This window comes from Hoplias malabaricus, chromosome 2 (assembly GCF_029633855.1).
Source record: "Hoplias malabaricus isolate fHopMal1 chromosome 2, fHopMal1.hap1, whole genome shotgun sequence".
Lineage (NCBI taxonomy): Eukaryota > Metazoa > Chordata > Actinopteri > Characiformes > Erythrinidae > Hoplias > Hoplias malabaricus.
In genome coordinates this window covers 30,752,528-30,770,633 of record NC_089801.1, presented here as the reverse complement: position 1 = coordinate 30,770,633, position 18,106 = coordinate 30,752,528, and the positions used below count along the sequence as shown (strand labels likewise).

The window sequence follows — 18,106 nt, the reverse complement described above, 5'->3', positions numbered from 1 at the left end:
GTCGCGGTGGGTCCTACCTGGAATCATTGGGTGCAAGGTGGGAATACACCCTGGAGGGGGCACCAGTCCTTCACAGGGCAACACAAACACACACATACATTCACTCACACCTACGGACACTTTCGAGTCGCCAATCCACCTACCAACGTGTTTTTGGACTGTGGGAGGAAACCGGAGCACCCGGAGGAAACCCACGCGGACACGGGGAGAACACACCAACTCCTCACAGACAGTCACCCGGAGCGGGAATCGAACCCACAACCTCCAGGTCCCTGGAGCTGTGTGACTGCGACACTACCTGCTGCACCACCGTGCCGCCCTTAAAGTATTTTTGCTATTTTTAAATAAAATGACTACAGTATTGCAGTGTGTGTGTAAGAAATTATATCTGGATGTCTCTGTCTCTCTCTCTCTCTCTCTCTCTCTCTCTCTTATATATATATATATAAAGTGAAACATATTTGTTCCATTTTGTATGTGTGTTCTGATAAGTGTGTATTTCTTGTGTTTTGGTAATATATCTTTCTATTTGTTCACTTATTTTGTGTGTGTGTGTGTGTGTGTGTGTGTGTGTGTGTGTGTTGTATGTGTGTTGCAGGGCTTGTGATTGTGATGAAAGGGGCAGTGTGGGTGTGTGTTCTGCTGAAGATGGAAGCTGCCACTGCAAACCCAATGTGGAAGGATACTCTTGTGACAGGCAGGTGGCACACATGCACACACACACACACACGAACACATGCACACACACAAACACCTCTTACTAAAATGGATTTACACCATGCTAACAGACTGTAAAAATGTGTGTGTGTGTGTGTGTGTGTGTGTGTGTGTGTTTGTGTGTATTTAGATGCAAGCCTGGCTCATTCAACCTTCAGCCAGACAATCCAGACGGCTGTCAGACTTGCTTCTGCTTTGGCCACTCCCTCGCTTGCTCATCCTCCAGTCACCACGCAGCCTTCAACATTACCTCAGACTTTTCTGAGGGTAACTGACCAATCCACTTTAACTCCAGATCAATTTCAAGAGTACTGTACCAACCAGTCATCCCAATAGGAGCCCCTCAGTCCATTCCATACAGGAGCACTTGGTAGTTCTACAATTACAGACTGTCATCCATCCATTGCTCTGCATACTTTGTTTGCCACATTTCATCCTGTTCTTTAAAGATTAGGAGCCCTATAAGACCACCACTGTGTCTGATCCACTCAAACCAGCTAACACACCACAACCAGTGTCACAAGTATCCACAGCTCAAATCATACCTCCTCTGGGGGGTCCTGTGGTGGTCTCGTGGGGAAGTGGACCATTAACCTACAGAGTGAAAAGAGGTAAACAATTCATGCAATGCAGTAGATGGACTGTATGTAACTGTAGATCTACAAAATGCTACAGTATGGTCTGTAGAGCTGAGACAGCATCCAGTGTATGGCTGCAACTGCCTCAGCTTGTTCTTTAGGGTGGTCTCTAACATATGCACAGCACTACTTATAGTCTTTAAATAATACAATATAATAAATAAAACAGGCAATAAATTACAGAATCTTATTCAGACTGAGACATGCTTTCTTACTTCTACTTTACTCAACACTGTCCTCCGGCTTAGCCCTAAGTCTAATCTTAATCCTAGTTTATTATGAATGACCTTGATAAATGTGTTTCACTGTAGTATATGGATTTGGTTGGAGGACGTCTGACTGCATTCTGCATTGTGACAGCATTATAAATAATAGCTTTTACAAGCTTTCATAATGAGACAGTAATATGCAGACAGTTCCTCTACCATCTTTCAAATATCCTTGTGTGTGTGTGTGTGTGTGTGTGTGTGTGTGTGTGTGTGTGTGTAAGACGCCAATGGATGGGTGGGTGAGTTCTCAGGAAATCAAGAGACCCACCTGCTGTGGAAAGAAGGTGAAGTATACCTACTGCCTTACAGCATGCAAGACGCTGGATACTACAAAGCACCAGGTTGGTTTAAAAAAACAGACCAACACATATGGATAATTTCACACACTCACCCTGTCACTCACAGACGTGGATAATTTCACACACTCACCCTGTCACTCACACACGTGGATCATATCACACACTCACCCTGTCACTCACACACGTGGATAATTTCACACACTCACGCTGTCACTCACACACGTGGAAAATTTCACACACTCACCCTGTCACTCACACACGTGGATAATTTCACACACTCACCCTGTCACTCACACACGTGGATAATTTCACACGCTCACCCTGTCACTCACAGACGTGGATAATTTCACACACTCACCCTGTCACTCACACATGTGGATAATTTCACACACTCACCCTGTCACTCACACACATGGATAATTTCACACACTCACCCTATCACTCACAGAGGTGGATAATTTCACACACTCACCCTGTCACTCACACACGTGGATAATTTCACACACTCACCCTGTCACTCACACACATGGATAATTTCACACACTCACCCTGTCACTCACACATGTGGATCATTTCACACACTCACCCTGTCACTCACACACGTGGATAATTTCACACACCCACCCTGTCAATCACACACGTGGATAATTTCACACACTCACTCTGTCACTCACACACGTGGATAATTTCACACACTCACCCTGTCACTCACACACGTGGATAATTTCACACACTCACCCTATCAATCACAGACGTGGATAATTTCACACACTCACCCTGTCACTCACACACGTGGATAATTTCACACACTCACCCTATCAATCACAGACGTGGATAATTTCACACACTCACCCTGTCACTCACACACGTGGATAATTTCACACACTCACTCTGTCACTCACACACGTGGATAATTTCACACACTCACCCTGTCACTCACACACGTGGATAATTTCACACACTCACCCTATCAATCACAGACGTGGATAATTTCACACACTCACCCTGTCACTCACACACGTGGATAATTTCACACACTCACCCTGTCATTCACAAACTTGGATAATTTCACACACTCACCCTGTCACTCACACACGTGGATAATTTCACACACTCACACACACGTGGATAATTTCACACACCCACCCTGTCAATCACACACGTGGATAATTTCACACACTCACTCTGTCACTCACACACGTGGATAATTTCACACACTCACCCTGTCACTCACACACGTGGATAATTTCACACACTCACCCTATCAATCACAGACGTGGATAATTTCACACACTCACCCTGTCACTCACACACGTGGATAATTTCACACACTCACCCTATCAATCACAGACGTGGATAATTTCACACACTCACCCTGTCACTCACACACGTGGATAATTTCACACACTCACCCTGTCACTCACACACGTGGATAATTTCACACACTCACCCTGTCACTCACACACGTGGATAATTTCACACACTCACCCTATCAATCATAGACGTGGATAATTTCACACACTCACCCTGTCACTCACACACGTGGATAATTTCACACACTCACCCTGTCATTCACAGACTTGGATAATTTCACACACTCACCCTGTCACTCACACACGTGGATAATTTCACACACTCACACACGTGGATAATTTCACACACTCACCCTGTCACTCACACACGTGGATAATTTCACACACTCACCCTGTCACTCACAGACGTGGATCATTTCACACACTCACCCTGTCACTCACACACGTGGATCATATCACACACTCACCCTGTCACTCACACACGTGGATAATTTCACACACTCACCCTGTCACTCACACACGTGGAAAATTTCACACACTCACCCTGTCACTCACACACGTGGATAATTTCACACACTCACCCTGTCACTCACACACGTGGATAATTTCACACACTCACCCTATCAATCACAGACGTGGATAATTTTACACACTCACCCTGTCACTCACACACGTGGATAATTTCACACACTCACCCTGTCATTCACAAACTTGGATAATTTCACACACTCACCCTGTCACTCACACACGTGGATAATTTCACACACTCACACACACGTGGATAATTTCACACACCCACCCTGTCAATCACACACGTGGATAATTTCACACACTCACTCTGTCACTCACACACGTGGATAATTTCACACACTCACCCTGTCACTCACACACGTGGATAATTTCACACACTCACCCTATCAATCACAGACGTGGATAATTTCACACACTCACCCTGTCACTCACACACGTGGATAATTTCACACACTCACCCTATCAATCACAGACGTGGATAATTTCACACACTCACCCTGTCACTCACACACGTGGATAATTTCACACACTCACCCTGTCACTCACACACGTGGATAATTTCACACACTCACCCTGTCACTCACACACGTGGATAATTTCACACACTCACCCTATCAATCATAGACGTGGATAATTTCACACACTCACCCTGTCACTCACACACGTGGATAATTTCACACACTCACCCTGTCATTCACAGACTTGGATAATTTCACACACTCACCCTGTCACTCACACACGTGGATAATTTCACACACTCACACACGTGGATAATTTCACACACTCACCCTGTCACTCACACATGTGGATAATTTCACACACTCACCCTGTCACTCACAGACGTGGATCATTTCACACACTCACCCTGTCACTCACACACGTGGATCATATCACACACTCACCCTGTCACTCACACACGTGGATAATTTCACACACTCACCCTGTCACTCACACACGTGGAAAATTTCACACACTCACCCTGTCACTCACACACGTGGATAATTTCACACACTCACCCTGTCACTCACACACGTGGATAATTTCACACACTCACCCTATCAATCACAGACGTGGATAATTTTACACACTCACCCTGTCACTCACACACGTGGATAATTTCACACACTCACCCTGTCATTCACAGACGTGGATAATTTCACACACTCACACACGTGGATCATTTCACACACTCACCCTGTCACTCACACACATGGATCTTTTCACACACTCACCCTGTCACTCACACACGTGGATAATTTCACACACTCACCCTGTCACTCACACACGTGGATAATTTCACACACTCACCCTGTCACTCACACACGTGGAAAATTTCACACACTCACCCTGTCACTCACACACATGGATAATTTCACACACTCACCCTGTCACTCACAGACGTGGATAATTTCACACACTCACCTTGTCACTCACACACGTGGATAATTTCACACTCTTACCAAGTAACTGATGCACATGGATAATTACACACACCCACCCTGTCACTCACACCTGTGGATCATTACACACTCACCCTGTCACTCACACATGGATGGAGGAAAGAATGGAAGAAGGGATGGAACCTGAGTGTGTGAGTGAGTGAGAGAGATTTGCTTTGGCTTTGGAAGTGACCCTAGGTTTATGTGTAAACTTCTCTTCAGGTTTTCTATGACATTATACAGACTGAGTCCAGTAATAAAAACATATTCTAACAGACAGAGCAGACTTTTAAACAGAGGACTGTAAGCACAGAACTAAAACACTGACATCAATTTGTTCTAGAAATGAATCTGAAGCCAAAAAACATTAAGATATCACACTCAGTGGCTAATGCAGAATCTCTGCCCTCTGTAGGAAGTGGACACCAGGGTTATGGAGGAGAAGAAACTTGGCCAGTCTGACAGGACACCGTTAATAGCATAATTTAGCATTACTGAGAGACACTTAGCCGAAACATCTCAGGCTCATCACAGTGTGAGGAATCCTGTTACTGCACGTCTTTAGGACTTCCAGTCCAAATATGATCAAAGGCCACTCTAAAACACACACACACACAAAATCTCCTCTATGCTAAACGTCCTTTAATACCAGCGTTAATGCTAAACTTTAAAGGAACACTAGGTCATATTTTTACCTTTAAAATTACAGCTTCAAAATCACAGGAAGGCTTCACCGAACTGTAATAGGGAGATTAAAACCTCTTTTGTTCCTCCTCTGGGCACAGCACAGCAGAAACAGCGCTATGCAGCTGTTGAAGGAGGGTAGGAAACCTGCATCCGCATTAATGAAGCTGCATTAAAGTAGCTGTGTTTACTCAGACTCCAGATCTAGCATGGGTAGCAACAAATTTCTTAACTTTGGACTTAATGACCACCCTCTGAGCGTCTGCTTTTTTTTATGTATAATTTTTACTTTGAGAAGCCCCGCCTCTCTCTACTGTAGTGGCTTAGTGGCTTATTAATTTCTGGGATTATAGGATTGTTGTGGCCACCGTTCACGCACTTATGATTTTCAATTACGGGATTGAATTGTGTCCAGTGTTTGCTTATTTCCAGTTCGGACTGGATGTAAATCTGACTAGACTCACCAACCAATTTCTCTCTCTGAACTGCAGAATGAGGCGCGGTGGAAAGTCAGAAGAATTCCATAGAAGACCATTAAAAATTATAATTTTATAATATAATTATAAAACTTATAATTATAGCTTCAAAATCTTTGTGATGCTTCACTGACCTGTAATAGGGAGAACTGTACTTCTGCTGCTGCTACTCTGTTCACTGCACTGTGTAACTTTGGGCGGAGGGAAGGGATAAGGTACTACTACTGCAATATTGATATTCCAGCAAAGCTGTTACTGCAACAAAAAAGGGAACAGACTCCATGTTAATGTCCTTGCTTTCAGGTAATGGACACACGTGACCAGAGACCTTTGGAGACATTTGTTCCCTCAGAGTTAAGGTCTAATCCAGCGTTTATACATCTCCAGTGGGAACTGAGTGTAGCGTATGATCCACCGTCCACCCACTGTTTAATGAATCGCGAGTTTTTGGACACACTGCGGTGTAATCTCTCCAGAGCGCTGTCTCCTTGTACTATTTAGAGCAGAAGTATGGGATTTTGGACACAGCTTCTGAGAGCCTCAGTCGCCTCTTTGCGCTGCTTTGCAGCACTTTGTGGCAGTTTGTGCTTATCGGCATGGCGCAGGGGCTTGTTTGTGTTGTGCTGGACGCCTCATGGTTTTGTTTAAAAAAAAAAAAAGAAGCAAGATCTATTGCTCCTTCGCTGCTTTTAACCATCTCATTTTCTCTCCTCCCCCTGCTCCCTCTTTTCTCACATGTCTCTTTCCTCGCCTCTGCCGGGCTCGCTTTAAAGATTAGACCGCAGCTGCCCTGACAGCATGGGACTTTTATCCAATTTCATGTTTTTTCTTTATTTGCATATATATATATATATATATATATATATATATATATTTTTTTTTTTTTTTTTTTTTCCCTTACATTTTCTTTATGGTATTTTGTAATTTGCGTTCTATTTTTTCTCTCTTCTTCATTTTTTTTCTCCTTTCTCCAGCTGGTAATCCTCCCCACACGGCTTCGGTTTCTTCAGAGTGAGATAATACAAATAATACAAGGCGGGAGAGAGAGAGAGAGAGAGAGAGAGAGAGAGAGAGAGAGAGAGAGAGAGAGAGAGAGAGAGAGAGAGATGGCAGCAAGTAAAGAGGGCAAATACGCTTTCCTTCTGATACTCACTAATCTATTTGTCACTTATTTTGGTCAAGTTCCCAGGATAGAAGAAGCCTTGCTTATTGAAAACTTCAGATGTGTTTGTGTGTGTGTGAGAGAGAGAGAGATAGAGAGAGAGAGAGAAAGAGAGAGAGAGAAACAGACAGAGAGAGTGTGCCTCATTTAATAATGCCCCCTCAATATATTTAATAGTTTTCTATTGGCTGGGTAAAGAATCAGTTGTAATTGTGTGTGTGTGTGTGTGTGTGTGTGTGTGTGTGTGTGTGTCTGGAATAGAGTAGCAGATGTTTCCTCACTTGAAAAGCACTTTTGCTTGGACGCTGCCTTGGGCTTTTGACAACAACGAGGCTGCCATGTCAGTAGTGGGGCAACAGGCAGAGAGACACTACAGCACCAATGCCAAGAGTTTTGCTCATCCAATTTGTGTGTGTGTGTGTGTGTGTGTGTGTGTGTGTGTGTGTGTGTGTTTGTGTGTGTGTGTGTGTTTGTGTGTGTGTGTGTGTGTGTCCATGTCCCTAGAGGACTATGTAGCTCCATGGTGACAAAAGAGAGTGGAACATTTATCACAGCTTTGAGCAGAAAAAAGGCCATTGGACACATTCACACATGCACACACACACACACAAGTCACAGTCTGGCACAAAGTCAGTTCCACAGACAGAGGCAAAGAGCGAGTCAGGGGCAGAGACAGACAGTAGGAGACAAGAGGGATGAAAAGAGGAGAACATTGGACATGCACTCAGGTAGTTGTTTCTGGTCGCACCGTTTCTATGGAAACTCTGGCAATAAATCTCAGTAGCCAATCACAAGCCAAGCACAGATGTCATAGTCAGCAGGGAGAACACTAGCAAGGACATTGTAATTGCTAAAGTCTTCACAAAAGACAAAAGATCACACAAAATGTGCCTTGATACTTGACACTTTATATCTCTGGTGAAAAGAGTGTGCAAGCCTTTTTGCTCACTTCCGGTGTCTTTAGTTCAGATCTGATCTTACAGTCTTTGTAGTTCACGTCCATATGTGTAAACAAGTCACAAGGAAGCGAGTCTAAGCTGAATCATGAGTCAAAGGGAAGTGAGTCTGTGTTGAATCATGAGTCAGTCCAAGCTGAGTCAGTGATTACAGGGAAGCGAATCTAAGTTGAGTGATATGTCACAGGGAAACAAGTCCGGGCCGAGTCATGGGTCAGAGGGAAACAAGTCCGGGCTGAGTCATGGGTCAGAGGGAAACAAGTCCGGGCTGAGTCATGGGTCAGAGGGAAACAAGTCCGGGCTGAGTCATGGGTCAGAGGGAAACAAGTCCGGGCCGAGTCATGGGTCAGAGGGAAACAAGTCCGGGCTGAGTCATGGGTCAGAGGGAAACAAGTCCGGGCTGAGTCATGGATCAGAGGGAAACAAGTCCGGGCTGAGTCATGGGTCAGAAGGAAGCAAGTCCATATTGAGTAACAGATCACAGGGAAGTGAATACACTTTGAGTCACAATTCAGTGGGATGTGAATCTGCATTGCTAGCCAAACAAACCAATTTTCTAGATGTTTCAAGCAGAGATCTAAAGTATGCTGTGTTATCAGGGACAGCTGCAAACTGCAAAATTCAAGAACCACAGAGAAAGTCACAGTCCAGACAGTTCCCATCACTCAGCTGGGTGCCTTCATGTGTGCACATTTGCGCTAACTGTCGAGTTAGAGTTGACTGAATTGATTCTGGGAAAAACTTAAGGCCTAAATTGACTGCTAAGCTCGAGCGCAGTTCAACAAATGTCATCAGGCTTGGTCACCATGGTGACGGTCAGGCTGAGCGATGAGGAGAAGGTCAGCACCTCTGTACCACCGCGTTTAATCTTGAAGAGCGGGAAGTTGAAGAAAAGTACCAGAAGTCAAGGGCCTCTCTTACTCTTGCTAACTCTCTTATCTTTCAGCTGTGCTTTGTCCACTGTGCTGCTTTGTATTCTCTCTCTCTCTTTCCCCCCCGTCTCACCCTCTTGCCACATTTTTCTGCCATTAGACTGATGTTTATCCTTGCTAGCTCAGAGGACAAATGCTGTGCATATACCCCATAACCACATAGCCACTTTCTGCAGACCCACTGCTGCCCATTCCACTGGCACATTATTTTTAATGAATATTAACCCAAATATTTGTCCTTAGCTTGTAACAGAGTAGTGTAACAAAAAAAACTAACAAACGTGCACTTGTTTTAAAGAGATTGGATGTGTGGTAGTGTGTGTGTGTGTGTGTGCGCGTGTGTGTGTGTGTGTGTGTGTGTGTGTGTGTGAGCAGTGGTCTGGACATAAGGCACAATTTCAAAACAATATAACACACACATTACTTTATCAGCTTCAACTCCTATGGACGGTGTGCACCTAAACCTTCACACACAACAACAACATTCAGTTCCTGCAGAAACTGCGAGTGTTGCAATGTCTGCAAAACTTTAATATTATTCAGACATGGGATCTATGGTCCAGCAAAATTTGGGGCCCCTAGCTTTAAAACTGTAGGAGTAGATATTGTTGACTCTAATGTGGTGACTAAGGTATCTATATTATCATTGAGCATTAGTTTGTGTGTGTTAGAGTCTCTGTGTACTGTGTGCGTGCGAGTGACAGATGTGAATAATAGTAAAGTTAAGGTGTCAAACATTAAGTCATTTCCTATCACAAACACTATCATATCTGAACACGCATAAGACAGAAACTGTGTGCTAAATTTACTGGTTGTAGCTTAAAAGCTGATAGAGGGGTAATGGCTTCAATTTTGGGGAGAATCAAACAAGTCTCCTTTAAATGAATAGGAAAAGTGACCTAGCCATTTTTCTCATTATAAACAAATGCTCAAAAGTCAATATTTATCAAATTACTAACTAATAACATTATTACTGTAATGACACTTTGGTTATCCTGGTAGTGCGCCAACCAAATTTGACTGGTTCTTGGTTGGTTAAGACTTGACGAACACCCACAAATGTGGTAACTGATGAAAAAAAGAAAACACAAACTGTAGGCATGGCTTGCACACAAAAACTGTTAGTAGATAGCATATTAGCATCAGCATGTTAGCCTCAGCATATTAGCATTAGCATGTTTTTGTGTGTATTATTTGTTGTAACTCTGTGTTGCTATTTTTGGCCAGGTGTCCCTTGTAAAAGTGATCAGTGATCTCAATGGGACTATCCTGTTTAGTTTGAACACAAAATCATTTCAGAACAATTTAACAGTAGTAATTCAGATAGATGTGTAAAACAAAGCTATCCAAATTTTCAGTTACTTATGAAGCTTGTTGGAGAAACAACACTCAAAGAGAGATCATTTACATGAGGCTCCTAGACAACTGTTAGATATAGAACCAAGTGTCAGTTGCATGGTAAATGTGTACTTCAGATTGATGTACTCATAAAAACGAGCTGTAGAGGATTATACATATTCTTCCAAAATCAATACCTTACTTCTCTAATGCTCTTGTTGCTGAATTAAATCAGATCCTACAGGAGTGTTCTAATGCTCTTAAAAAAGTGACTTCTTCAAGGGTTCGTTATCAATGCCAGTGGTTCTATATAGAATCACAAGGGTTCTTTGCCTGATTTAATTGATTTAAATGTTGCATGGTTGCAGGTTCTTCAAATTAATAGAAATGTAGCCCTATAGGGTTTTTTTTTCTAGATGCCACCAAAAAGTGTTGTATTGTCAAAATATCCAGTTTGTAAAATAGAAGAAGAATACTTTTTTAAGAGTATTAGAACACTGCTGTATGATCTGATTTAATGCTCAGCAACAAGAGCATTAGAGAGGTAAGGTACTGATGTTGGAAGAATAATTCTGGATCAGCCTAGACTTGGAGTAATGAGGAACACTGTCAAATCTGAGTTGTCTTTCTCCGGCAGCAGACGAGGGTCTCCCGTGGTGGGCATTTGTCTTTCAAGTCAAAGTTCTGCACTTCTCCACAGGCACTAAAGTTTTGCACACGGCATCTCTGGGAGAGGTGGCGGGGAGTTAGACCTGAAGACAATGGGAACCCTGCGGGTATGCTCGCTGTCTCCCCAGCTTTTTGTCTCAGATGAGTCATTGCCTCATCTCTGCAGGTGGAGCAAGGGGGTGCGGAGTGGAAAAACACACCAGCACTTGGTGTTTAACAAGCCGGCGGGTTGTCTGAGGCGAGGACGTTTTGTAGTGGTTTGTCTCAGGCAGGTTACAGCAAACACATTTGGGGATTTGGTGCAGAGGCAAGTAGAGATAAATGAGAACCTCTCAGGGGCATGTGATGATCTGATTTGAGGGGCATATGATGATCTGATTTGTAGCTGGCAGGAACAGTAGGTAGTCTCAGTTACATGAGGACATCCCAATCTGGAAGGGGTTTAACTGAGTGATACAGTGAAGCTCATGGCTATAGTTGTGGAGAAGTTGGAATGAAATTAATCCCCACTCACCATACATTATTGGATATATAATTCACTAGAAGGCATCTATGCAGCTTACTGCAATTAAAATCAGGTTAGTCCATAATCATATGGAGTTATTCTGATAATAACAATCCAATCCATGATCCATTTATGGTGTTATTTTGGCAAGCTTTAAGAAGTTTCCAGGCCTTTGACAGCTGTTTCTGTCTATGTTTATATCACTCTCATAATATCTGGATATTTTAGCAGGAATAATGGGTGAATTCAAATGATTAATTATTTCTTTCATTTCCTATTCAACCTCCAATTGCAAACAGTGCCATATATTCATAGTTACATTAAAGAACCCACAGCTTCCTTTCAAAAATGCTGCTGACACAACAACTCTGAACATTTTAACTCGCTGGAGGAGAACGCAAACTGTCCAGATCTGTCACATAAGTTGTTAGATGCCCTTGCTAGTCAGCACCCTGAACAAAATGTTGGGGGAAAGAGGAGAGTAAGGCCTAATGTGCTCTCTAAGACTTCCAGCCTTGGACGGCTGAGATATCACTGTGGTTAGAAACAGTCATCACCTGATGATAGGTTCAACTGTGCACTAACTGGGAGGCCCGAGTGCAAGAGTCTGAAGCTTTTCTCTTTCTTCACTCCTCAGTTCTCTCAAGTTTTTAATACCTGCCGGCACATCCCCACCAGATGTTTCCAATTGAGAGTTTGCAGACAGGTAATAAGAGCTGAATTGAGTGAGGAGAGCCATGTGATCACAGACATATGGTTGTGCAGCTCTGGGCTTAGCTCTGAACTCCACCTCCCAGGTCTAAGTAGTTGTTCCTAGGGCATAGTGAGCCCCACCAGCTTGCCATCTAGAGTCTTGTGCTACAATGTAGTAGGAGCCCATTCAGTTCCCAGCTTAGGTAACAACATCAGGCTTAGGCCAATAAGAGTCCGTGGGCAAGACTCCTAACATTACTACTGCAAGAATAATAAATATTGTGTGGATTATTTCTAAATCAAAATTTCACCAGTCTTTTGAAAACTAAAAAAAACATGAATGACATTAATCCTAATACTGCCCCCTGGGATTTCTGTAAATTTAAATAGAACATTCAAATGAGGGGATAAACAAACTATTGGATTTAGCCAGCTGCAATTAAACATTTAAGTAGGTGTAAATCGTGATGCCAGGAACAGTGGATCTGTTTACATGGACAAAATAATAGAGTTTTAAATGTCACATCATAATAGCAGGTCTCTGTTAGGCTGACATTGCAGAAGAATGTGGGTAAATATATTAGCACATTGTTTGCATGTTATTATATATTAGCACATTATTCAACTGTACAAATGGATGTGGTGCATAAAAACACAAACAGAATATAGGGGTCAGTGCGGATTTGTAAACTGAGTACTGTATGTAAATACACCATGTTATTCACTCCATAGTCATTTCTATGGAACATAAGACATAAAAAAAATAACCCATTTTAAATCAACATCCAATGCATTGTCAAATGAAGGCAGCAAGGTGTGACTCAATAGCCATACAGCACAAGGGTCCAGGGGTCTTGGGTTCAGTCAACCTCAGGATCACTGTGCTTGAGAAGTGCAGAGTGTTCTCTCTGTGTCTACGTAGGTTTTCTCCAGCTCCCTGATCTGAATTAAGTGGTTACAGACAATGAGAGATTGAATTTGTAACATATTTGGACACCTTTTCCAGTGTCCTACCTCTAATAGTTGTTAGACCATTGCTGTGAGGATTTGATGGCATTGTCTAAAAGTGTTTGGAAACTTTCATTTAAAGGTATAAGAAGAGGTAGGGAAACAATATTTTTTTTTTTTTAAATTGTATAGGGCCCATTTAAAAGGCTTGTTGTCACAAATAATAAGAGAACCCAGGCCAGGGATGTATACCAACTAATGCTAATTAGCAGTCCATTTGCTGACTAGCAGGAAGAGTGGGAAAATACAAGACAATAACACATGCAAGTGGGTTCTCAACAGCAGCCATTAGCCCACTTTTATTAGCACTATAAAGGCAGCACATTAGAACTAATGAAAAGCTTCCATCTCACAAAACTGCTTAACAGTTAAAGTCCAAGGCGTCCTTATAATTACGGCTCGGATTTACATTCAAAAATTTTTTTGTGAAATAAGCATGGTACACTGCGAAATTCAAAGTGTCGGAGATGTACAGCACATGCCCTGGACAGAAATAACTGTGTTTGCGCGAGTGTGTGTGTGTATGAGGGAGAGGGAGCACACTGTGGGGGCTCTTTGAAGTCTTGTTAATGCTCTTTAATGAGGCAGGAGGAGATGAGAGGCGATTATACCCGTCCTGTCTCTCTCTCTCTCTCTCTCTCTCTCTCTCTCTCTCTCTCTCTCTCTCTCTCTCTCTCTCTCTCTCTCTCTCTTTCATAAACACACACACACACATACACATCTTCGACCCTCCTACTTGTCTGGGTGTAGCTGCCATGCTTCCCAGTTCCTTGAATCATGGGATTTAAACATCCTCAGATCATGTTTGTAGTCTCTCTTCTCTCTCTCTCTCTCTCTCTCTCTCTCTCTCTCTCTCTCTCTCTCTCTCTCTCTCTCTCTCACACACACACACACACACACACATACACACACACACACACACACACACACAGATAGATTATGTTTAATCGAGTCACACTAGATCAATAGTCAAGTTCACCATGTTCTTTAATGGTCAGGGCCCCCACAGGACAACTACAAAGCAGGTATGATTTGGATGGTGGATCATCCTCAGTGCTGCAGGGACACTGAGGTGCTGCTGGTTTGTAAATGTGTGTTGCGCCGGTAAGAATAGATCAGACACAGCAGTGCTGCTGGACTTTTTTAAACACTATGTGCCCTCACTGTCCACTCTAAGACACACCTACCTCATTAATCCACATTATGAATGTAAAATCAGAGACAGTAGCTCATCTGTTACTGCACATTTTGTGTTAGTCGTCCTCTAGTCCTTACTCTGTGGACACAGGACGCTGTTGGGTTGGTGGACTATTCTCAGTTCAGAAGTGACACTGAGCTGTTTTAAAACTCCAGCAGCCCTGCTGTGTCTGATCCACTTGAACCTGCTCAACACATCACTATTACCTCATTGTCACCGCAGCGCTGAGAGGGATCTACCAACAATGAACATCCCACACAGCCCACCTGCTGCTGCCGTGGATATTGCACCATTACATTTGCTATATTACTTGTATATATCAGAAAAGTGTCAGCTCCCTATGGAACCTTAATGAGCTCTAATGAAGAATACTGTTTTCTATTTTGTCTTGTCTAATAGGAAGGTTTACAGGGAACCAGCTGCTGAGTTACAGGCAGCACCTCTCCTTGTCTTTCACGGCTGAAGCAAAGGAGCTGTTGCCAAGGAGTGTGATAGTGATCCTGGAAGGATCCAGAATATCAGTCAGTGCCAGGCTGTATTCAGACCAAGATCTGGACAATGGACTGGGCCAAACACCTCAAAACACCTTCACTCTCAGGTATGTGTGGGTGTAAATGTGTGTCTGGGTCACCTAGAGTCCCAACAATCCTGGTAATTCCAAAAACGTTCAGTATTGTTGAGTTAGGAGCTGGGGAAGTCAATTCATCATTTGGAAAACTGCAGGAAACATAGTTTCTTACTAATTCATTTTTAAAGGGTCTTCTTATCTTTCCTTTTCTCTGTACTGGCTGATACAGCTACATATCCATTCAGACTCATATGTGCTAAGTTGTATAATGTCCATAGATAAGTGTAGAAACCCTTCCAACACACTGTGCTTGACAGAGCAACATGCCTTTTTATTTGGAAAGATTAGTGGCATTTGTGATCCAGAACTTATAATTTCACATTTGTACACTTATGCTTTTGTGGTTGAATGGAATCAAATCCTCAGAGTGTGTTCCGGAACGGTGTGTACTAATGCAAAGAGGATATAGAGGTAAAAAGGCTGTTAATGCCTAAGTGGCACCACGCTCTAAATGTTGGCCCTGTACTGGGACTGCCAGATCAATTCCTAGTTATGGTTCAGATATCCAAGGACAGGAGTCCAAGAAAGTATAAAACAACTGGGTAGGATGGCCCTCCCTCTTCCCTCAATTCAAACATAACTCTAACCAGTGCAGACATCAGCTAATTCTGGTTTAAACTTTTGTGAAGATCAATGTAACCGTCTGCTTTTCTGTGCAGGCGTCAGACACAGACTAGGTTTCAGCAAGTATCCTTTAACCCAGAGGTCTTTAAATTCAGACCTTCCCAGAGGAAACTTTTATTGCTCATAGGTTGCTCTGTAATGGCTCAGGTGACATAATTGTTTTTCTCCTAAAATTCCTAAGAAGAAATCAGACAAAAAGGAGACATAAGATTTTTGGTGTTACTGAGATCTCCATTATTACTATAGAAGAGACGTTTATGAAATGACTTCTACAATTGAGCAGCAGGAGACTATTGTTTTTCCATCTGATCTCATAGATGTGTAAGTAATTATAGAGATGTTAAGTAGATACCTTTTCTGTATTTTTTTTTTATCTGTGCTTGGATACCGGTTCCAGTCCAGGATTTTAAAGTGACATTATACCTGGCCAGTCAGCTGCATTAGCAGTTGCAGTCACACCAGCCGGCCATTTTAAAATCCTGACCTGGATCCAAGATCCAGATTTATGACTTCCGATTAACCCAAAGGTGAACTTGTGCACCAGGGGGCAGTATCCACACAAATATTACACTGTTGCTATTTCGGGTGCTATAACCATCCTCAAAATATTTTGTGTGGTCTCCATGCTAGGTCATGTGGTTCTTATAACCATGGCTACTGGACAGCCAATCAGCATTTACTTGAAGCACAGCTCCGCAGTCCTGCATAACACTCATGCATGCTAAGAAAAAGAGATGTTTTTATGGATCTATGCAGAAGTGGCACTTGACTAGATCTGGGCAGTTAGCATTCTCCTGCATGCGTGTTGAACTCTCCAGGGGCATTGTGTTAGCAACCGTTCAAAAAGAAGTAGCTGTCTTTGGCTCCTGTGTCTCTGATGACGCATACATTCGCCTGCACCCTCCCAGCTGGGTGGCATTGTGTGTGATTGGGGGTCTTAGCCAATGGGGCTAATGGGTGATATGTGAACTATGGTGAAAAAATGCAAAACATAATAAAAAGCAAAAAGAATTAAATGAAATACACCTGATACCTGTTTGTTCTGTGTTTGTTGCAATGTGCATATTTGTACAAAACCCATTACACTGGTTCCATAATTGTTGTTCAGCTTCATGAGTTCATTTGCATATCAAAGTGCTGAAAATAGGCAGTGAATAGAGACCTTTCAATGGGTGCAGTGTGTTAATCTTTTAACAGTTGGAGAGTGAGTTGTGTTATGAAAAGTGGCAGGCTGTGGGGCTTATACAAAATTATTTTGGATATTACACAGTGTGGTTTTGCTTCCAATTTCAATTTTTTCACTTATAATTAATTCACCAATCAAAAAAGAAATACAAATAAAAAGAGCTAGTTTCTACACTTATTGTCTATTTTGCCAGCCCCAACTACCATACAGGAGCACTCAATTATAGAAGCTAGTCCATCTGTTGCTCTGCATACTTTAACTCCCTTTCACCCTGTTTCACCCACCAAGCCAGTGCAACACACAGTAACAAACATACAACACATCATTGTCATTACAGTGTTGGGTAGGCATTGAAGACAACAGTGGGAGTTGGCTAACAAAGTATGCAGAGCATCAGATGGACTGCATTCTGTAATAGTAGAACTACAAAGTGCACCTATATGGTCAGTGGAGTGTATTAAATGGGCAATGCATGTAAAAACATAGAAGTACTGTTCTGCCCTAAGCACCATGCAGTGCACACTTTGGGATGAACGGGAGTGTTTGTGATGCAGAACTAATCACCCAACATCAGTGCCTGACTTTACTAATGTTTATCTGGCTGAATGCCATCAGATCCTCAAAGAAAGTTGCAAAATCTCTCGTATACCCTTCTAAGAAGAGCAGAAAAGGGACAAACTGCCTATTAATACCATGGATATTAGAAGAAATGCCAGATGCGCAGGTGTCCACAAATGCTGGACCATGTGGTGTTGGCAATTATTGTCATTGACAGCGGCCTGGAACACATCACATACTAACAATGCCTTTAATCAGATGGTCCATGCTATACAATTCTGAA

At 42.7% G+C, this 18,106-nt stretch overlaps 1 protein-coding gene across 1 annotated transcript in view; it reads left to right on the top strand.

Moving 5' to 3' along the window:
* lamc3 (laminin, gamma 3) overlaps positions 1-18,106 on the top strand; it is a 128,732-nt gene that overhangs the window by 56,951 nt on the left and 53,675 nt on the right. Inside the window, exons 7-10 of the mRNA XM_066659020.1 lie at positions 599-697; positions 848-984; positions 1,846-1,965; positions 15,227-15,425. Of these exons, the coding sequence (XP_066515117.1) occupies positions 599-697; positions 848-984; positions 1,846-1,965; positions 15,227-15,425 (555 nt within the window). The remainder of the gene's footprint in view (positions 1-598; positions 698-847; positions 985-1,845; positions 1,966-15,226; positions 15,426-18,106) is intronic.